Source organism: Rhea americana, unplaced genomic scaffold (assembly GCF_003343005.1).
Source record: "Rhea americana isolate MKP2758 unplaced genomic scaffold, rheAme1 scaffold_63, whole genome shotgun sequence".
Lineage (NCBI taxonomy): Eukaryota > Metazoa > Chordata > Aves > Rheiformes > Rheidae > Rhea > Rhea americana.
In genome coordinates this window covers 953,568-976,676 of record NW_028186790.1, presented here as the reverse complement: position 1 = coordinate 976,676, position 23,109 = coordinate 953,568, and the positions used below count along the sequence as shown (strand labels likewise).

The following is a 23,109-nucleotide window of genomic DNA, read 5'->3' as shown; positions in this document are numbered from 1 at the left end:
TCAAAATATTCTGAAAATTTTAAAAACTATTCTTTAAAAGCATTTAAAAATAAATCCTGATTTGAGATGATTATGAATCTTGAATTATTTAGCCACAAAACCTTGAAGGAGACAGAATTTGCAAAGCTCTTTTAAATATATGTGATACATTTTCTTAGAGATCAGAATGGCTTTAAAGGACTTTTACCCAKATAAGTACATTCAGCAGATCTCAGAGGCAAGAGCAATTAAGGCATAAGGCATTTCCTGGGAATTAATATCAAGCCAGGAGGAGTTGTGATGGCTCAAGATGCTGAGGGCCATTAACTGTGGTTGATGATTAATGATGTCTGCTAAGGTCATTATYGTTGTTAGATGAAAATGGAGAAGAACTAAGAGGTATGAAGTTTTTCAATGGGAAATGCAGCTTCAATTGGTTCAGTAGATGTGATCCCATTGTGGACAGAATGCTCTGTATTAATATCAAATAGAGGGCTCTGAGGCTTTTTTTTTTCCCCTGAAATTTTTAGGAGTGTTAATCAAAGCTGGATCTCTAAAGCTGTGCTAGTATCAAGCTGGAAAGTAAGCAAAATAAAGCCCTTAGTGCTTTAATGATCTCCCAGTATTACATTTGGCGTCCACTACTTAATCAGCTTTATTTAGAGATATTCCCATCTGTCCTTTTAGTGCCTAATGAGAGCATTCAGAAATGTGCCCAGAACACTCTTTATGCTCGCTGTTCTTGGACCCTCTTTTAAAATTGCATCTGCCCTGGTTTTGCACCGTGGCACCCTGCAGTGGCCCTCACCGAGACCTAGATCCCATATTGTTACCCAATGTACGAAAAGAAGGCGGACACGTAAGGCAGGGCAACRAGAGCAGGCACTGCTGCGTTGGTAYAGAGAGGGCCTGTTCCCTAATCAGTAATTAGTTGGAACAGATRCTTCCCAGTATCCAGACAAGTCCATGCATAGTTGGTTCCATGGCTGATCGGATATTTTTTATACAACGAAGGATTTCATTATTGACTTGTAGAGGGCCTGAAAGAGGTACTACAGTGGCCTGTGAAATAYTCACCTTGCTGCTTATTTTTGGCTAATGCTTCACTTCTGTTAAAATGCATTGATTGTCTCATATATAACAAGCTTGTTTATTTTAACCTGCTTTATAAAAAAAAGTGTTGAAGAAGTCTGACTTAGTTAATATAGGTAACTTTAAGATGTTAGTTTTAATTAGCTAGTCAATATGATCTGATCCTTAGATTATAARCAGTGCTACATATTTTTGAGTGAGACATAAATCTTATTTTATATATGTGCTGGTCTCCTGTCCTTTTCTCCCCCGTCCCCTTACCCTCTCCCTCTGCTTGTTGTGAAGGTTGTAGGATCAAAAACCCGAGCATGATAGGACTGAACCTGACCGCTACTTTTGGCTGGCCTTTATACAAATGCCACTTCAGGTAGATTCCTGCTGAGGAAATAAAATTTTGCAAAACTGTAAACAGTTAAAAACCAGATCTTAGGTGTGAAATACTGAATGTTAGATGGTATGACTAGACCTGCTTGTACAAACCTATCAGCTTCATGGTGTTTGTGAGATTGCTGTGTGCCTTTATTCACCCTCAACCRAAACACTGAACTATCTCCTACGTTTTTTTCCTCTAATATATCCCCTGTGGTAAGAGGAGGAGGTGAGTGAGGTCAGGCAAAATGAATTGAAAATCATGAAGGCTTAGTAGACCACAGGGAGGTTCTTTTGTGAGGGTGCCAGAGATGGAATAGTAGTTACGAGGAAGAAGACCGCAGAGCTGGCAGTGAAGGAGATCTCGTCCCTCCATGCGTGTTACAGTGTTTCATGCTCCTTGCCATGAAACTGGTCTGTTTTTCTAGTTAACTCTTTAACAAGCATGTAATGCTRACAGGGACTCCTGCAGTGCTGTTACTGCTCCTTGATGCCTCTTCGCTGTTCTTCAGGGTAAATTTTTCGAAGARGTTCTGCGTTCCTAACTCAGCTTCTAAGATCAACAGATGAGAACTGAAGTATTGATTAGGTTACATAAATTCTTCATCTTCTGCAGCCTCTACCAGTTATCCACTCTTGGGGATTAGAAATTGTTTTCTTCCATGAGAGCTAGAGGAGTTAACATTTTAAAATTCATATTTGCAGATGGATAAATGCAAACATCAGGTTATTGTAATTATATCAACTTCTCAACCTGAYGTAACAGCCTTCAAAGTACAAAATGGCGTGGCCAAACATTTTAAATACTGGGTTTTTTTCAGAGGTAACTAAAACAGAAAGGTGCTTTACTCCAGCTGATTTTCCATCCTCTACGACTTCAAATCTTGGTTATAGTAATTAAAACAATAGGTGAGTATGTGAGACTCGCTGGTGCAATTCCAAAGCCTGAGTGAATACAAAGGTTAGAGTAAAAGGGAACAGGTCACTTTTGGTCTTCACATTTTATGAATCTGCGCCCCTGTGAATGAAGACATTTATGCATGTGTCCTTGATTTAAGGACTTTAGTTTTATTTGATGGTGTGGAACKAATCCTTTGTGGGTACACCGGTTATAGAAAAATTTATAGAGAGAGTCTGATCCTCCAGGTACTAACATACCTTGAATTTCTATTCATTCCAGTAGATCTGTAGGTCTGGTATATTTTAGACCTATTTTTTTTTTAATATATTAAAACAACCTTACTTATGTCATCATCTTTTGAACATGCAGGTCTATAGCTGAAATGTTTTAAGTTTGAAATTTCTGTTTGGGACAGGTCACTGTTTGCAGTTATCTGGGGTGTTTTTGTTTTGTTTTTTGKTTTTTGGGTTTTTTTCTCCTTCTGCACAGTCACTCTCAAGAATTTAATATATATCTATTATAAGTATTTAAATGACAAAATGTCCAGAAATCCTTRCCTGTAACACAAAATAAGCCTGCAGTGTTGTTGCTCATCCCCTTTTGCGAATGCAACCATGAGTTGCAGTGGGCCAGACATTTTTTCCGCTTCCTCCGCTGTGATTCAGTGCATGATTCTTAATCATGTGCCTTTTGCATTTTCACTTCATAAGTCATGATCACAGTTTTGCTGAATTTTTTTGAGAAAGTGATGAGTTTTCAATTTGAGGACTCCTTGCCCAACATTTCCCAAAGTTCAGCACTTTCTAACCAGCRCTTGTCTTAGTTTCTTTTCACAGAGCCTCATTAGTCCAAGGACCATCAACTGAAAACTACTAGTTAAACAACTSTCATCAAATTTCAGATCATGTTTCAACACAGATCTAATGGGACAGAACACAAAGTTAATATTCAGCATTATTCTTTTTCATTTACAGGAAAAATTTGAAGGCTTGTTCCGTGCCTATGAYGACTGTGTGACATTCCAGCTGTTTAAAAGCTTCAGACGTGTGCGGATAAATTTTAGTAGTCCCAAATCAGCTGCTCGTGCCAGAATAGAGCTGCATGAAACACAGTTCAGAGGGAAAAAGTTAAAGTTGTATTTTGCACAGGTAATGAGATCTGTTACCCACTAATATGTTAGTGCATAGGTTTTAATGAAATATTGCCCAGTAAACCTTTATGAAAGTAATAAAAGTTTCTCCCATGCTGAATCTCTCTACTAAAGGATGACTCAAACCTCCTTACGTGGTCTGAACCATGCCTTCTCAATGGCTCTGCAGTAAACTTGAGGGACCAGTTAGGTCCCAGTTTGCTTATACAACACATGGAAGTTACATAACTTAGAATAGATTTAGAACATTTGATATTTTATGTGGGAAACTCTCTTAACTAACTGTAAAAAAGTGGAAATGTGAAATATCTTAAGTTCCTAAAAGAAGTAGGACTGAATTACTTCTGTCTGACTGCAACTCTGAGCCAGAGTCAGGCTTCCTCCTGCCTTTTATTTATTTATTTATTTATTTATTTTTGTCTAATTAAATAAATGTGTGGGTTTTTTAAAGAGGAATTCAGTAAGTTCACTTGACAGGTAGATGCTAGGGGGAGAAGAAAGTCCTCAGCCCAGACCATGCACAAGTGATTAAAACCATCTGTTGGAAGTAGGAGATGAGGGTTAGATTCTTCTTGAATGAGGGAGTGAACAGCTTGGGTGAGTGCAGATACCTAAAGCAAGTATGTGCTTGAGTGAGTTGAGTGTGGCCCTGGTGGTCACAGCCAGGGTACAGAAAGGTGAGGGAGGTTGAGAACCCTAACTGCTATCTCTTCCAAATATTTTTTATTAAATGGCTGTGGCCGCAGTGGCTTATAGGATATTCAGTAGTGTCAGTAAGCAACAGAGGTATGCTTTGGGCTGCCAGCTTGGGCCTTCTGAGGTTTCAGGTTAAGGGAAGCCTCATTTGAAGATCTTAATCCAATTTAAAGAGATAATTAAGTTTTGAGCTTCTGAGCCCTGTCAAGATAGCCGTTGTTTTGAGCACACGTAAAAGCAGAACCTCAGGAAGATGAGGAACTATGGCTATGAAAAAACACAGGGTGCATGGTGGGTTAGATGAGTTCCAAAGCTTTCACTGTTGGATTTAGGTGTTGAAAATCCATCTCAGTCCCATCTTAAATGCCTTAATCTCCTAGACCTGGCCAAGATGGTTTTCTGACAGGTTGCAAAACTGCAGATGAAGCAGATCTGATAATCATTTCACTCTTAACTATGCAATCAATAGGTTAAGAGGAAACTTTGATAACCCAGGAAACGGAACATGGATAATAGTGATTAGCCTCCATATCTAAGCTGATTTCCTGCAAAGCCAATTTAAGTATCCACACCATGCTCTCCAGTACATGCAGTCTTAGGAGAATTTACTAGCTGTGTCCAGGGAACGAGCACAAGGAAGCAGCACAGTGTCTGGGGAAGTCTGTGTTTACATGGAGCTAAACCAGAATGAGTAAGAACTTCCAGAACTAGAAGTTCTGGGGAACATGGAGTGGGGAGACCCAAACTGGCTTTTTGCAGAACCCATTCAGGTATAGCAGGGCTTTTTATCTCAGGCTTGCTGTCACACAGGTGCAATTTATTGCTTTTGGGCCTGAGTTGGCTGTAAACTTGCTGAAGTGTGACTGTAGTTGTGGCATAATTCATTTGTACTGAGGCTTCTTTAATATACCAGAGAAAAGTTAAACTAGATAATTTAAGATAGAAATAAAATTAGAAGAATTAGTTACTGAGACAACTGACTAGGGATCATGATAGATTACTTTAACTCACTAAGCCAAATCTTCAGAACTTTTTTAAAGTTACTGATACGGCCTTGGTGCAGGAGTTACTAGTTTCTAGTCTAATGTCTGCTTTTATTTAAGAGTTTAGACCAGTAGATCACAAGAGCATCTTTTAGTCTCACGGATCTCTGAATTAGCAGCTATGAGGACTAAAACTTATCCTCAGAGAACATACCCAATAGGCACAAACATTGTAGCTTTGCTTATATAACAGCCCCCCACAGTGTTTTTATTGTAGAGGAACCATCTGTAAGGTTGAGATGCAATGCATCTCCAGGCCTTGTCTGCTGAGACTGACATGGAGACCCTGCTTAGGTGTCATTTGCTATTAGAAGTGTGTGATTTGAGTAGTCATTGCTTTACCCATCCTAAACTAAACAATCTGTTTGTTTTGCTTTAAAGATTCAAACCTCTGAGACAGATGGAGACAAGCTTCATTTAGCTCCACCACAGCCTGCAAAACAGTTTCTCATCTCRCCTCCAGCCTCCCCACCTGTAGGGTGGCAACCAATAGATGATGCAACACCTGTCATCAACTACGACCTCCTTTATGCAGTTTCTAAACTAGGACCAGGTAAGCTTATGGTCCTTGTGTGAAAACGTATCACAAAAAGCAGACGAGAAATAGCAGTGTAGAGGAAGTTACTGTAAAGCCTGTACAGTGCTAACTTGCATTAAACCTTTGGTTTTAACTTGATACATTTCAGCTGGTTCTTTGCTTAAGAATGAATTTTACTTTATGTATGTACATACTTATTTCTTATATATTAACTGCAAGTAGAGTGCTCTGTATTACACAGAACAGAGGGTTCTTCCTCTGCAAGTGGTTAGTCTAAAGTGTGGCTTATGAGTGCCCTTTGATTGGGTAGCAGATCAAAACTTGTTTACATACCTTTTTGTTATGTTTTTATATATGGATGGGACAAGTGATGGATTTATGCAGGGACTTTATTCTAAGATGCAGATCATCAAATGTTTAAGCATCATTGCTTCTCCATCAGAGTGGAGGATCTCTCACATGAACAAGTTAATTCAGAGAGGGCTACTATTTCCCAGTCATGGCAGGATTGCTCTGTTGCAAATACTATGCKGAAGGAATGAGATTAGTTGTAGCCTATATAAAAATGAGACAAATGTCAATGGATAGTGCAGACAGACTTTCTTCTGACTGCCCAACTTCAGCTAATGTTAGGAATTGAAGCTAGTGGGATTTTCTAAACAATGTTTTCTCTTAGAAAATGCTAATTTGGTAAATCAAGCTTTTCATAGGGAAGGACTAGTTTTGAGTTAATTAAATTATTTTTTAAAATAAAGTTTTCTTTGAAAGTTATTAGAGCATTTTAAAATTTCCAAAGCAGCAAAAGTTCCAGTTTTAAGCCTAAGCCATATCAGATAGAAATTAAGGTCTAACTTAAATTCATAAGCTCTAAGAAAGAATAATATATTGAATTAGCTTTATATTGAAACAAAACCCTTCAGATTCAATCTAATTTTTTTAAGCTCATGRAAATTTCTCAGCACTTATTTTCAGGATTTTTGTGGGATATGAAAATTGTTTTTTCTCTAGCTCTGCTGAACATGTTGCTTTCTTGTTCTGGGATTAGCTCCCAATTTCAGACATCTCATCAYTGAGACTCTTGTGTAACTGCACTGGTCAACAGAGTAACCCAGAGCTGAAAGAAGCACATAGGATGCAGGAAGATGTTTATGATTCACATGTTTTGCAGTTTAATGTCATATTCTTTTCAYGTGGGATCTCTCACAGGGGAAAATGTGCATTAGGAGAATTTCCTCCGAGACTCCTGTTTTATTCCCCTTCAGACAGTAAGTCTGTAGACAAAGGCTGTCAGGTCCCACGTTTCTTACTATATTATGGATTATTATTTTCAGAACTGATGTTTTGCTTCTAAACTGCTGAACAAAAGGAAAACAAAAAAATCTCCTTTTATCCTTTGATGTATCAGCGTTATAAATGGAAACATGTAAATTAATCCCATAGCTAGCTTGGTAATAAATCGATTCCTGTTCTAGAGCAGTGGAATGTGAAATATCACTCGTTGCACACTCTGGGACAGCTTTGCGTGAAGGTCATATTCACCCTTGTTTAAGGAGCCTGCAGGGAGCAATATTAAAAGCCATTGTGTGCTCTCTTCTTTCTATTTTTAGCATTTGTTAGAGAGATCAATTTTAGTTAACTGCAGTGGAGGCTTTAAAATACTGCTGTAGTTCTCAGTTGTGCTTTTACTGTGTTTAGAATTTCATTGAAAAACAAATCCCTCCAAAACTCATTGTTCAGTGTCACATCAGCGAAACCTGCCTCTGTACATCAGATARCACAGCCTCATGTGCTTGTTAGATAAGTTAGATTATTCTATTCAAAAAAGAAAACATGGTCAAAAATGGAACTATGGCTTATCAACTGACAGAAAAAAAAATTGCTTTTTTTTGCACAGTTGTTTACACAAGTCAGAATAGTAGAGGCTGACTCTTGCATCTTTAACTTGTGCGGAATTTTTGCTATTTTAAATACAATGATTTGCTAAAATCTGTATGTGARCTAAAGCCCAGGACAAGGCTTGAGCATGCAAATGGTTCATAGGCTCTTTGTGTGTCCTTAGTACAAGGTGAATTTTACCCACCTACTTCACRGGGAATGCAAATTACACTACTTGAACACAGACCTGCTCATCATTTCCATGAGTACAGGCCATCTGCTTTCACAGTATTCWGCTGTAATCATCACAGCCACAAAAGTAAAGACTAGAACTCCCTAGGTACAAAGTCTGGAAGACTGCATGTACAGTCAAATGAATAGGTTGGAAGTTAGTTACCAGATTTCCTTTTTCCAAGTGCTTTTTGGGGAAAGGTGTTTTTAGGAGGGTTTTTGGGGGGAGGAAGGGGGAACCTTGTGGCTGCAACAATGTCTGTCTAGTATCTCAAAAGGTCTAACAGAGATTTATTCTTCCTGTGCGCAAAGGACTGGACACTGGTCTTATAGCATTAAATCGAGYTCTGTGAGGCTGCCCTTCATTCTTATGGAAGATCTCAGTGCATTTAATTAGTTTCTGGGTGATTGATGTGTATTTTCACTGTTCTGCAGATGCAGAGATTGAGCTCTGAATGAGATATGAGCAGTGCGCTATAGACCCCAGTGACAGAGCTGGGAGCCTTGACTGAGTCTGTTTCTGACCACTAACCTACAATTTTTTCAGTACACTGCAAAAAAAGAAGTGTTATAATTAATCTCTTTAATGATGAGAAATGTTTTCACTGGCAAGAGAACTTCCAGCAGTTTAAAATATCGATGAGGATACAAAGACATTGCAATGAGCTACGGCAGGAGTTTGGCTGTCTGCCTGTCAGGCCCAGGTYGTGGCTCTGCCTGGCCTGACTTTAACCTGGCTCTCTCCTACAGGAACGCTACCTACAAAACTGTTGTTTAGTCCAATGGCCCTCATTGTTTTCCCTGACATTTTTATAAGGTCATGATTTCATCTCTCTGAGAAATGCAGGAAATGATTTTATATGAGATGTTTCCAAAAGGGGAAAACAATCTCCAGGCCTTGGCTATGCACACAGCAGCAGAGTTGCTCCTCTCTAAGAAAAGGCAGCTATTCTTGCTCTGCCATTTACTAGCGCAACATTTTGCAAACCGTCTTCCCACTGCTAGAATAGGCCCTTACTCTAGTGGAAAGTAGTTCTCCCCTCCATCCTTCCCCTCTTCCTCCTCCCCCAACACACACGTTTCTTCCTGYCTCGTGTTGCTGCTTTGTGGGATTTTTCACACCTTTTACCCCAATTCCTTAACAACTTGTACTGTCAGTTCCTTCCTACAGCTCTGTCRTCTTATCTCAAGGTACAGCAGAGGGGTCTGTAGCCTCGTTCACTTTGCGTGCCCTCCTCACCAAAGCTGGCATGTCAGCTGCAAGCAGGCACTCCCTTGTACTCCATCACTCCTGGATTCCTGTACCCCAGGTGCCACTCTGCCTCCTCTTGCTGTCCTCGACCTCTTCTGCATTCCAGCAGACCCCCAGATAAATTGCCTTTCTTACATGGCTTTGATTCGTGAAGCGTGGCCCCACTGATAAGGTCGGCACAATGAAGCAACCATAAGGCAGGGTCCTACGCACTCAACTACTCCGTATGCTCCCTGGGGCAGTTTTGTCCTGTGCCAGCTACCAACTGCCTATACAATGTGCAGTCACTACTTGAAAAATAGTGCAGGCCAGGCACGAACTCCAATAGCCCCTATAGACAAGACTCTACCAATTTTGGTTTCCTCCACATTTCCCAGTCCCTCAATGACCTTTCACGAGGCTTTGCGCCTCTTAAATGGCCTCAAACGACACTTGAGATCATGTAAAACACACTCTTTCTCACAGTATGAAAACACCATTCTGAAGTGCTGCACATGATGGCTCTTAGGTCCACAGAAGTACCACCCGAGACATAAATGACACTGTGGTGGCCTGTGGCACTTGGCTTCTAGGTCTGAGAATTACCAGTGATTGGGGGAGAGATTAGTCAAGGATCTCAGTTTTGTCTCTGAGCAGTTCAGACGTAGCTGTTGCTGTCTTGCTCCGGCTGGGCTTCATGAGCAAGATGGATAGCTCTTGCCTCTGCTCTGCTCTCTGAGTTTGGCTCAGCTTTGCACAGAAGCGAGAACTGGGAAGCAGAAGCCCAGCCCAGCCACGCAGCAGCTGCTACACACAAGGATTTCAAACCTTGGCTCAAACTAGAGATTCTCTGTGCCCAGGTACTTTCAAATTCATGTTTGTTCTCACTGATCCAAAGGAAATATTTAATACTTCATATGATTTCCAGAGATGAGTAGGAAGGGGTAGAAGGGCAGACAGATGGGCAATAGATAAAATTTTCCATGTCTGGCCTTCCCTTACCTTACACCGTGTGGCTTCTGCTGCCGTTCCCTCCTCATGCCAGGGGCAGGGTACATGAGATCTGCAGTGAGGATGTGGAAGGCTTTCCCACTACCTTGCTTGGCTGGCCAGGAAAGGAGGGGGGCCTTCTCCCATCACATTAGTGATGGACACTCAGAGAGCAATTCTACCTTCTTGCATATGGCAGATCCATGCAGCAGAGGGGCCACATGACATGGGTTGTTTATCTCCTCTGGCATATATGGGTACTCATACAAAGGTGCAATATAATTAGCCCCATATTATTTGTAAAACACTTAGATGAAGGAACTATAAATGGAAAGTATTATTAAGATGCTAATGACATGTTTAACATGGAGCAGACAGCTCTGAACCCATTAACCTTTAATCAGGATTCACAATTGAGGATGAGGTAACTGCACAATATCGCTACCTTTTTTTCATTATTAATTAAGTATATGAATGTACTCTTTGCTGGACAAAAGAGCCTCATCAGATGAGAGAGGCACCATCAATGAAAGGTCATTGTACTGATTCACAAAAGGATAGAAATCCACATGCTGTTATTTTTAATTCTGAAAGTTGCTCTTGTTGTTCTTTTGCTGTTCTTGGGGTCATCTCGCTTGCATCACCTGAGGCTGAAGAAGGCTTGTTTGTGGTTGCAGAAGGTAGTGCCAAATTACATACAAGTGACCAGGCCCACTGTTGAAGGGTGAAACTTTAAATTCCTGGGGTTTTTTTCTTATGTCAAGGAAGTAAGTAGGGGAACACTGCTACTATTTTCAAGGGTTTGTTAGGACCATTTTCTGACAGCTCAGTATAATGGATGTACCACATAGATTAAATCTCCCTGCATTATACCCTGAAGATAGAGTTTAGATATTAGTGTAATTGATAAATTCTGTGGTATTTTTTCTGAATACATTGATGCATGTTTCTCTTGTTAGCTCAGTTTATACAAATAACAGGCAACTTTGACTACCTAAAAGGAAGGGTTTGAGAAGGAGATAGCCCAAAGACTGCTGAAGGAGAAAGAGACTCCTCCCTCGGAGTCCTTTGGCTTAACCCGTAAGAATTTTTGTAGACAGATGCGAGAAGCAGGAGTAGTGGGACAGTGCAGGGCATGAGAATGCCAAGGGTCTGTGATCAACAGCATCAGAGATAGGTGAGCAATCGCAGGAGATGACTACAGAGCCAGATGGTATACGATATGGCCAGGAAAGCGTTCACTGTTTAGATGGTGGTTTTGTGAGTTTAAAGGGTGGATAGGATTCCAGGCAACTTAAGTTGGAGAGGACCTCAAAGAAAACTTTGTCTCCTCTCCTGCACACGTTATATAGGGTATCTGAATCAGCTGCTCAAGGCAAGTTAGGGCTCAGCACACCTACAACTGGTCTGATACCAGTACTGAGATTCTGTTCCCTGCTCCAAGGAGGAATTCATTTCACTTAAGTAATAAAAATGCTACAACTTGAGGTAAGGACAATGCTGATGACTTCCTGAGCTTTTTGGCTATATGACAGAAATCTTCCATTTCTTCTCCTAAATCTTACATGCACTGTGCTTTGGAAAAATAATGCTCTTCTAGTGCCAAAAAATCCCTGCAAGTATAAACTGACAGAGAGCTGCATCAAATGGGCTGGAGAGCAAACGAGACAATGAAATAACCAGATGAATGTTTTGAATGATACTGAGTACAGAAACTTGTAAGCCTTAATCCTCCTAACTTGACTTGCCACCATTAGCTCAGAATAGGCTGTATTTTGTAAGCCTAGCTTGACTGCAGTGATTTAATCATTACTGCAGTAACTATCTGCTGTGGATTTAGGTCAGGTTTTTTAGCCTGGAGGTGTTGTTTGAGGGGTGGAGATGAGGAGGGAAGAAAAAAAAAGCAGGAGGGCAGAGGTAATCTCACTGTATCTATTGAATTTTTATACTGTATTTATTACCTTAGTATTTTTCACAAGATAAAAGAACACCTGCCTTTAGGAACGAGATACTGTTGTATACAAGTTCCTTAGTTACTGTTGTCCTCTTCCTAGTTCAACCGTAACAAGATTTTCTGCATTTTGAGCCACAGGTCTGCAGGCATGAATAATTGTGAGTACAGAATGGAGTCTGCAGCTCATTTATGCTCAAAATAACTGTATGCCTTAAAAACCCAATTTATGAGTGCACCACATTTTGATTTGCAAAGTGACATTAATTGCTGTTGCAGTCACTTGCGCCAGAGGCTTCTGAATATTTTTCCTAGTGTCTATACTTATTTCTGCTGTTCTTTTTCAGTGGAAAGAATCCTTCTGGGAAGGATTTGAACAGTAAAAGAACATGGCATTTGAACTGGGATTATTACCTTTTAAGAGGGCAGTGAATCTGATTTACTTCATGGTGTTGGTGCACGGGGAAAAGGCTCAGCTTTGTGTGTGCACATCGCTGCAGAGCTGCTTGGAGCTGACAGTGACCAATGCAGCCTTCAGTGCTGGTTGGCAGCATTGACGTCAACCCATAGCTGAGAAATTAGCTGAAGCCCGCAGGGAAAACAGGCAAAGAAAAACCATATAATTTCTCAATGCAGCACAACCAAGCTATTTCTCTTTTTATATTTTAGCCTATCAAGAAGACCTGTAATGCTTTGCTCAATTTGGATTCAGAGGAAGGGTTGCCAAAAATAGAGCAGTTAAATGTCAACATTAATGGTATCACAGCAGTAAAATATTTCTCACAGCAAGATGCCTGACTTGTAGCTATTATTCACTAGTTGCCTCCTATTTTTTAGGCAAAAATGCAGAATCCCAGGCCGCACAATCTTACTTGGACCAAGAACTTACCAGCACAAATAGTGTGTGGTAACAGCCCCAGAACTGTGTGTTAATGCACGTTCAAACCTGCAACCCCTTCCTAACATAAATTACTCTGCCACAAAGTTGTAAATAAATAAAAAACAGTTTGTTCATGGCACTAATCTGGAAAGTGCTTTGAAGCAGACACGGTCATTTCACTTTCTTTGTACAACACCTAATATTGTTGGTTTCTGCCTGTGATGTAGGTTTTTAGGAGCAACTGTGTAGATTTTTGGTAACACAACAAATAGGTGGAGGATATGAGCTCAACTAGTTATACTGGCATCCCACCTGCCTTGTGTCAGAGTATTTTACAGGCAATATGCACTGGTTTTAGAACAGTTTTATGAATAAAATACAAGATATACCAGGTATATGTATGGCCATTGTAAGCCTATTTGAACTTAAATGCAGTTTGTGGGTCTTGGAGATGACAAAAGTGGTCCAAAATGGGGCAGCATGTTATCTGGAACAGTTTCTACTGCGTTTTTTAGCACTGCTAATGGAAGTCTGTCTCCTCTGAAGGATGAGATTCATCACATCAGAAGCTGAAAACACCATTATAGGCATCAGTGTATTTCACTTTGGGCTGGTTTCCACTGGGCCCTGTTCTGGAGCACTGTCCCTTCTAGCCTTAATTATAGAGCAACGATCACTGGTGCAGTCCAGCCATGCTTGCCCTCATCCCTATTTAGGAGCAGCGTATGTGCATCCCTTTCCCAGTGTGGGGCTATTCTGCAGTACAACAGTGCTAAACTCTGTGCTGCTACTCAGACTGTGATCCTTAGAGCTAACTTTTTCTCTGCTTCCAGGAGAGAAATACGAGCTGCATGCAGGAACAGAGTCCACCCCCAGTGTGGTAGTGCACGTCTGTGACAGCGACATGGAAGAAGACGAGGACCCAAAGAATTCTCCAAAGCCAAAAATCATTCAAACTCGACGTCCTGGTCTGCCACCTCCTGTATCTAACTGAGCCCTCGCCYGCAGAAACAGCACTTCTCTCCTCCAACACAGCTCTTGGTTTTTGTTTGCTTTGTTTTATTGAAAGGCAGCCATTGCCTTGTGAGTATCAGGACATTAAGCTCATTGAAATCCCTCACAGTAATCAAGCCTGCGTAACAAAAGGGCTAGGAAAAAGATCTTTGTATATGTAACCATATCACACACCAACTACACTAACAGCTTTTCTKGAAAAGACAGAAATACACTGAAGCAGGAAGGGTGTCAGTCTGATGACTTTTCACAGCTRTAATTTGCATGCTGTAACAACGCCACCAGAGAGATCAGTCAGGATAGGCAAATAGGCTGATACTGGGCTTGATATTCAAACCCCCAGAATACTCACAGCTGCCCTTCTTCAAAGAACCTGCTTCTCGGCCCTCTTCAGATCCCCAGTTGACCTGTCTTTTCCTTTTTCCTTTTTTGGGGGGCGGGGAGGGTGGTTCTTTTTATTAATCTACTATCAGCTTGGTGGCCTTTTCATCCTTGTGAAATTTTCGTAAGGGACACCATCTCGGCAACATTTTTCAGAAACAGGAGAAAAACACCCTCTTCCACCAACAGAGACAGCTGGTCCTTAGTAGTGGTGGGGATGTGATACAGAGCTCTCTGGTCGGAGGGGAGAGGTAGCAACTTGCTGAACGGTCTCTGTCTTTCAGTCCTCTCTAAGGAGGAGGGAGCCAGAATATCGATAGGGACTTACATTTTATCTTCCATAAAGGTATGAGTAGCGCTTCTCTTTGAGGGAAGAAGAGAAGCCAACTGACTGCTGGTTTAAGGTGGGATTCATTGCTGTTGTAGCTGCAAGTTCTGCTGATGATAAAGGCTTCCCTAGTGGTGTGTTGAATAGCCCTTAAACCAATTGTTCATAATTAGTTGTACATCCTTAATAATTAGTCCTTTTTCCTCTCTACTTCCTGTGCTTTAAAACCCTTCTGGAGCTGTATGCAATTTGGGTTTGTGGAGGTGAGGAGAAATTAGTTGGTATTCTTTGTTTTTTTTTTTTTTTTTTTTTTTTTTTAGGCCAAAGAAAACAGGACCATAATTACACACTTGAAATTAGATTGCATGAAATTGAATCCCCTTTTTCACTACGTCCTGCATGTTTCTTTCTCTTGCTATGTATACTGGGTTACAAAAAGTGTTCCGTGTTTTCATCATGGCTGACAGCAGACAGCTACTGAATTCCCTGTCTGGTAGATCTTCCATGATGACTTTTTTTTTTCATGCATACTTGTCATTTTGAAAACATTTTCTAGACATTTGAGCTCCAATTTTGCATATACTTGAGCATGCGCTTAACTTTATGCACACGAGTAGTTCCACTGAAAGTTAATACTGCAGAAAACTGAGCATATGTGTAAGATACAGTGGGATTTTTAGGCACAGGCTAATTAACTGCAGCATTATTCCCCCAGGTCGCACAGTGAGATWCCATTATTTAAATTCTATTGCAAGTTAAAAGAAGTAAAAAACAAACAAACAAACAAAAAACAAACCAAAAAACCTTGGAAGCTCATTCTAGGATCTGAAAAGTCAGCTTAAGTTCTGTAATCAAGATTTTGACATAGAACCTATGGATTGGGTTTCTGAGGGAAGGTTCCATTTCACTCTTAATTAATAAGGGTACAAAGCTTCGGTAGAATCGGGGTTACCCTTTTTGCTGTATTGGCTCTGCAGTACTTCAGGAAGAAAAGTACACTGTTGTGTCAGTCAAGTCAGGGGATACCATTCTCATTACCTATGGTGAGGACATTCTGAGAAGTAAGGACTTGCCATTCTCTCACCGCCACAGTTCCTTAATATTCCTGTTGAAATGTAGAGCCTTACTTAGCATATAACTATAATGTGATAACTCTTAATGCATTGTGGACATTGTGTACATTACGCTAACAGAAGCATGTGAAATACAACGGAGAGTGAACAAGAAATAGGGCTTCAGTATCTTCATGATATCTTGAGTAGAGTGATCTTAAAAGTAAATCCTTATAGGTTTCACTTCAATTAGTTTTCAGTGATGCATTTAGAATTGATTTAAATAAATAATTTGTCACTCATTACCCTAGGACTAAAATGTGATGTTCCTGTTAAAAATGCAGTTATAGACCACCTATAATATTTTAGGGGTGATGTCCTTTTATAAAACATGCTGAATGCTAAAGTCCGTAGGTTTTAGACTAGTTCTTGGCCACATCTCCTCAAGTGAAGTAAATGATTGAAGACCTTCACTGATCAAAACTGATGCTTTGGATTTTTATATCTAAAAATGCTAGAAGGCGAAATCTTGTCCTGGTGTCCATCTACTCAAACTTTGAAAAGATTTGGTTCTGGATTGAATTAGGGACTTTGGCTCCCAATGATTTAAAACCATACTGCAAGTAAAGCATTGGCTCTTAAATGTTCTTTTCTCAAAGCATATTTATAGACATAGGTTTAAACGTAGGTCTAAAACAGGCCTGATTCAATGATGATTCTTTATAAAACTGTGTAGTGCTGTCTTGGAGGAGGTAGAGCATAGCTTCATTGTGTGAAACACAGAAATGCAGTTAGGAGATTGAGAACTCAGAGACGCCTATTGTAACAGTGGTCAAAGTTTAAAATTTGCTTTTGTTTGGTAAAATACAGTCATCAAAGCAAAATATTTCAGGTAGTATGGAGTAACTTCCCATCGTAAAAGTAACAGCATTTGTCATTGTCTTAACCTTGTATTTTGCTAGCGGCTGGCTCTTGCCTGGCCTGGAAAAAATAAAAGGCTTCTTTCAAAAAATGCTGACCATCTGGAAAAGTAGATTCCTATATAACTTCAGTAATTCACAGCCTGTCGTTTTGTTCAAAACAAAGATGCCACTGACTTCACTGGGAACTTCCTTTTGTGTCGCATCCCTGAGCTCAGTCCTTATAACCTGCCCTTTTCACAGGGGTGTATCTACAGTGCTGGAGCAGATTCTCTCTTTAATAAGAATTAAGAACTAAATCTGTTCGTTAAATTGGCGCTTCTGAGGCGCAGTGAGGTAGATGACAGCCTTCGCGTTTCCCTTCCGAGCGGGAGAGCTGGCGGGCGGCTGGCAGCGATGCCGCGGGCCCCTCTGCTGGGCGAGCGCCGCTCCTGCTTCGCAATCCGAGGAGGAGAGCGGCGCGGCGCAGCCGCTGTTTCTGCTGCCCTGCGCCCTGCTCGTCCCCCCTAATCTCTTCAGATGCAAAATCTAAACTCCAAAGTCTCCCTTAGTACAGTTAAAAAGCGTGAAAACATTGCAATGCTCAGAGCGTTTCATAAGTGGTTCTTTTGGAATGGGAGAATGAAGAATTTCTGTGGCTTTTTTTTTTCCTTTTTTCTTTGTAATTAAGAGAAGCTAATACGAGCCCTGCCCCATGCACACATACCCACTCACACACAACTTGGTTTTGGCCAGAAAACATAGCAAGAGCATCCCTCCTGCAAACCTTAACAAGAATACAGACCATGGTTATTGTAAAGTGCTTTATTTTATAAAAATGTACCCAATGACTAAACTACAGTCCATTTGTTCAACATTTATTTGCTCCTAAGTTGGGTGGATTTTTTTTTTCCCTCCAYCAGTGACAGAGAAAAAGCTTTCTGGAAGGAGACTGTTCTCTGTATGGGATGATAACTGAACTGTCTTTTGCAAAACTTGATTACAGTGGTATGTCTGAGCACTGTGACAGATTATGTTAGCATTTCCATCATATTGTACATACTTTTGAGATATTCTATTTAGTCATATTTTATAGGAGTATTAAGCTAGTTAATCACTTTTGCACTTGTATAATTCAGAGCTTAGTTTTAAGAATAAATATGACAAACAATTTTTGTGTTCTGCTTGCATTGGCATTTTGAAAAGCAACATTTAAGAAAGTGGAACTGTGTTAATAAACTGACTAGTGTGATATACACCACTGCTCTCTTAACTAATAGAACTGAAACCGCTTAAATGCATGACACAGGCCAAACTCTTTCAATAGAAACTAAGAAATTAATTAGTTCCACTGAGTCATGTGAACTTGCTGTGATTCACTGTGGATTTGGCTAGGTATATGCAGAAAAAAACCCTGCACCATCCCCTGTGAACAAAAATTTATCCCTGCCAGCTGAAGTGATTCTCCCTGCACTTTTGTAGTAATGGGTAAACATAATGGGCATGTGTATTTAAATCGGTAACATGACATTCAACTAATGCCCAAACTGAGGAGAAAGTTCTACTAGTGTTAACTATTTAAAAGTAGGAGAGTCATTGTTTGTAATCTCTTATGTCAATTAGTATTGTATATTCCGAAGGACTGGAAACCAGAAGATAAGGATCTGCTAAATAATTGCATCAAGAAATTATTATATTTGATCTTATGCCAGTCACTCAGATCTGCATTTTGAAACGCGATTTTTTTCTGGGTGCCCAGCTTAGAAGACCTCCTTCTCAAAGGATGATTATTTATAATTCAGAAAATTGTTTCATTCAAAAATGTAAGCTCTCAACTCACTGATTCCTTTTAAAAAAGACAAGCCTTAACCTCTAGGTTTTGATTAGAAAAAGTATTAATAGTCATCTCTACAGAGTACTTTGGTATCCAGGGGCCAGGTGTGCTGTTGAAGGCCTGATTATTCTTTACAGTTAGTCTGTTTACTGTTGGGGGAGCTCTTTTCCAAATGAGCTTTCCCCAACTACAGTAAGGTTCTTTACCTAATCTGATTGAAATGTTGTATAGTTACCTGCTGTTTGTGTTTTTCCCATCTTGCTGAGCATTGGATACAACAGCTGAAATAAGCTTCAAGGCTTCGTATGTGAACAGTAGGGTGCTGCATGTCCAAAAGGGTTTCAAACTGCTCTTTGGTTGAGGACATGAATGACTGTATGGATATATCTCCAGCAGGCACTTAATTTGTGCAAACAGATAGGCAATATTTATTTATACTGGGACTTTGTGTGTAGAAGTGATAATGTGCAACCTAACCCTGCATGGTATCAAATAACAGGAGTTAATGCTATTTCTCTCGCCTGAAGCAGGGGCCTGACACTCATGGCTTATGCCTTGATTCCTGACAGTCCCGGCTGAAGCTCTGCGTACCGTTCCGTAACAGGAATCATGCCCTCAACCTTTGATTGTTTTGCTTCAGGACAAAAAAAGGGGCTGTGAAAGGAACAGTTATAGCACGCCTTTCAGGAATCCGGTACGCAGTATCACGATCCATTTTTGTCCTGAAGCAAAACAAACCAAAACAAGAGACAGCAGAATAGGAAAGAAATGTTGGGAAGTCCAGGGCAGACCACAGTTATGTAGCTGGGAATGTAGTTCACATCACATCACTTCCAGCCCAGCTGATAGGGCCAACTTCTAAAAAGGGATTCAACAATGCTAAAGGGTTGGGGCCTTTGTTATTTTACTGCCTGATGACAAAACCTGTAGTCCGTTTGCTGATGTTACTGATAGACTTGCTGGAATAACTTGCTTGAGGTGAAGGCCATAGATCTATTGGGGATCTAGGGACCTGGAACAAGCTTTTCATGGATGAGGGGAATTAAGTTGGTTATTATGGATGGATAACCTTGGTTAAAGTGGTGGCACTTTTAGATTGCCTCCTCTAAAGTCTTTACTGAATTCATTTCTGTTCCTTCTACAAAATGTAAAGATTTTACCTCAAAACATTTATCCACTTGCAACTTTCTTTTCACACACATCAGTGTGAATTTAACTCCTGTTCATTTCATTGTTTCTCTTCTACCCAGGAAAACTTGTTTAGTTCTGTTTCACCAAAAAGCAAAACCAAGTATGGTTTAAAGTTCTGGAGAGGCCCTGGCTTAAATTCATCCTCATGAAATGCTCTTGAATAACTACTAGTCATGCTATCAAAAATATAATTTTTTCCCTTGTTCTAGCACGCCTTCTTGGGGACGTGCTCTTGCTTTTAAATACATGTAGACTGCTGCGTTCAGGGTAGACGTGTAAGGGAGGAAGTGATGTAAAAGCTCTTTCCCACATGCCTGTTTGAAGTGTCTGCAGATCAGCCAGTGCATTTGCTTTGGCTTGCACTGTCACAGGCAGAACAGCACCCAACGGAAAGGCGAGAACTCCTAATGCCTTCACTGCAGATGCTTGAAAAGTATTATAAAAAAGCCTTAACTCATTTCTCCCTTTTCTTAATTGCTTTATGGAGTTGTCCAGCTGCTACACAGAGCTTATGGGGCTAGAGTAAGTGTCATCCATGGTTTCTTTAATTGTACCAATGCAGTGGCTACAAATCCTACAGTCTGGGACATTTATCAGTGGGATTCTTGCTAGAGAAATGAAGGCATTCAGGACCTTAAGACAGACTTCAGGATTTAAACCTAAGTAATTGACAGCTTTATCAAGAAAGGTTCATTTGCTGTCCCCAAGTCAGGGGCTTCCTCACTCACTTCTGTAAGAGTATCCAGCAAGAAGGATTAAACTTCTCTTATTATTATACAAGAGAAAATCAGCTTTGTTTTAATAAATCATTGTAATTGATCAAATGAATCTAGTACAAGAAATTTGTATCTACATTTGTGCTACAAAGATGTGTTCTTGTCACTATTCAGTTAATGAAAGTAAATGTTTTGAATCCATTTTAGAGCAGAGTTCTTGTTCAGAAACTTGAAAGGAATATGTCATTTGTAATGATTGATGGATCCTTAAATGTTGATTTGGCAAGTTGTTCTAATGTGGGTAGCTGCAGAAATATTTCATATATGTTGTTGTAGATTTGAAAACATTAATCATGTTCTCATTCAAGTGTCTGCATTTCTGACACAGATGTGACATATCTGTATATATTATAAATCAATACTATTTTTAACCATATATTTTGTACAAATATTCACATTAGCTCTGTACTTCAGTGAAAATCTATTATGGTATTAAACATTTTGGTGGAATTAGCAAACTCCTTGTCTGTACTTTATTTTCATCTTATTATTTTAGCAGTTTTAAACAGCTGAGATATTTTTTTACACCCAAAGCAAACGCTGTCATATCCAGCTGTTCTTAAATCCATAAACACCTATACTTCTCCCTCTAGTGACTAGTTGCAGCCACTGCAGAAGCTTGCAGGTCACTGTAATTGCACAGACCTCTTGATCTGAGTGATGAAAGGCTGAAGTTCACATCAGCACTATTTTTCCAGTTAATCAGAGTAACTACTAATGGGAGCCAGTAAATTGCTGTTGAAGGGGACCTAACAGTGGATTTCACAATACGCACAGATGCAATTTTCTAATGGTTCTTCCTTTTTTACCCTTTTGTTCTGAAGCTTTTGATCTTGGTCACTGTCAGGAATAGGCTGCTAATACGGGTCTAGTTCTGTTTCCTATGTACAAAAGCTACATCCATACAGCTTCTATGAAATATCACCCTTGTTTAAAAAATTCAGATAGACTGGCAGAAGGCCAGATTTTCCACTGCTCCAAGCCTGAATGAGTCCCTTACTGCATGAGCCTGACCAGCACAATGATCTCAAATTCCTTAAGCCAAGCTGTAATTTTATATAAAAAAAGAGGGTGAGAGCCAGAACCTGTCCCGGGGTTACAGCCTTTACACAGATTATACCTAACACTTTTCTACTTGCTTACTACTAATTTACTGTTTTAGAGATATGAAGCCTACAGCAGGTTACTACCAACAAGAAAGTAAATTCATCCTGTGTGGATTAGGYAAAAAAGAACTAAGGCTGTTTTCTCTGTATTGTAATTGATGGGTAAAACTTTGTGCATGCTCTTGACTCCACCACTTCTTCTAAAGCTGATATTGTCGTGTTCGATTGCTCCAGAAGGAATCAAATTTGGCAGTGCTGGCTACGTAGGGATTGAAAAGTAATGTGTTTATATGCACTGATGAAAGAAAACTAGTTTTCCACACTGCCTGGGTGTGGGAAATTACTTGTGTTGACACATAAGGCATGCTTTATGGACCTCTATAGTACAGACTTCCAAATACTAAGAGTGGGAAATCGAGCTTGTACTTTTGTTCCTGCCAGCAGTTTCACTAGTAAGATTCAGAGSGATAAACTGATTTCATTCTTCCTTTTGTGGCATGGTTATGGTTATGTGATGTCTTGTTCATGACAACATGAAAAAAGTAAATTTCTGCCATAACAAAAATGGAAAATGACTTAGAGCCATAGAACATGAGACAGGGGAAAAAGAAAGGATACTTGAATCAAAATCTATTTTTGTTAAACTGAAGAAGCACTTGCAGCTATCCAGAAAGTGAGTTTTGCCCCTTATATTTACAAGTAGTTCAAAGTACAGTTGACCTAGGCAGGTCTCATTCTCTTGTTTATGTAAAGTAATTCCAGGACATGCAGTGACACCACACCCTTATAATCTGCCTACCTTTAGACCTAAACAGAAGTAGCATTAGCATTGACTGATACCAATAAAATACAATCTAAAAGCTGGAAAAAAATGGCCCTATCAAGATGTTGGGAGAGGAGCAGTCGTGCAAAGCAGATCTGTCCGAATGGAGAGCCTACAGCAGCTCCTTACCACGGCCACCGGTACAGGCTGGCTTAAGATTTTGGCACCATGCAAGGACTCCACAGCTTTCCACATCATGAGAACAGCYGCAGAAGGAAAAACAAAGAAAGAAGGCAGAAAATCAGTAACGGAGTAAAGCTGCTCATTTCCGTAACTAGCTAAAACTTACAACTGCAGGGAAGTGACACGTTAAGGTGACTTTTTTTAGTTGTCCAGCCTCACTGCGCTGCGGAGGCCGCACCACACAYGCAGTAACTGGCCTGCTTCAAACCGAAGCATCCTAACAGCCGACATGAAAGCCCTGGTGCCGTCACCAGTGCAGCAGCAGCCTTCTCAGCCGCGTCTTCCTCGGAGGTAATAAACTGCACTAACCGCTGTAAATGGCGTTATGCGAACAATAAGTAACCCCATTAACAGGCATTAACGGCGTTAATTATTGCATCATTAATATTTAACTTTTACACAACAGTTCTAGCGTTGGTTATTAAAGACCGAGGCGCGTGCTTTGGTCCAAAAGGCATTTCAAAAGGCCCGCGCAGCCTCCCGCTGCGCCCGGGGGCCTGCAGACCCCTCCGCGCTTCCCCCGGCCCCTTCACCGCCAGCACCTTCGCCCCGATGAGGACCTCCGGCACGAAGAGGCAGCCACGACCCCAAACCCC

At 40.4% G+C, this 23,109-nt stretch overlaps 1 protein-coding gene across 3 annotated transcripts in view; it reads left to right on the top strand.

The window, feature by feature from the left end:
- The window catches only part of RCAN2 (regulator of calcineurin 2), a 97,691-nt gene extending 76,832 nt beyond the window's left edge, over positions 1 to 20,859 (top strand). For all 3 annotated transcript variants that reach the window (XM_085320399.1, XM_085320401.1, XM_085320402.1), the window contains exons 3-5: positions 3,316 to 3,489; positions 5,612 to 5,783; positions 13,760 to 20,859. In XM_085320399.1, coding sequence (XP_085176525.1) covers positions 3,316 to 3,489; positions 5,612 to 5,783; positions 13,760 to 13,920 — 507 coding nt within the window. In that variant the 3' untranslated portion in view covers positions 13,921 to 20,859. The remainder of the gene's footprint in view (positions 1 to 3,315; positions 3,490 to 5,611; positions 5,784 to 13,759) is intronic.
- Positions 20,860 to 23,109: the final 2,250 nt, after the last annotated feature.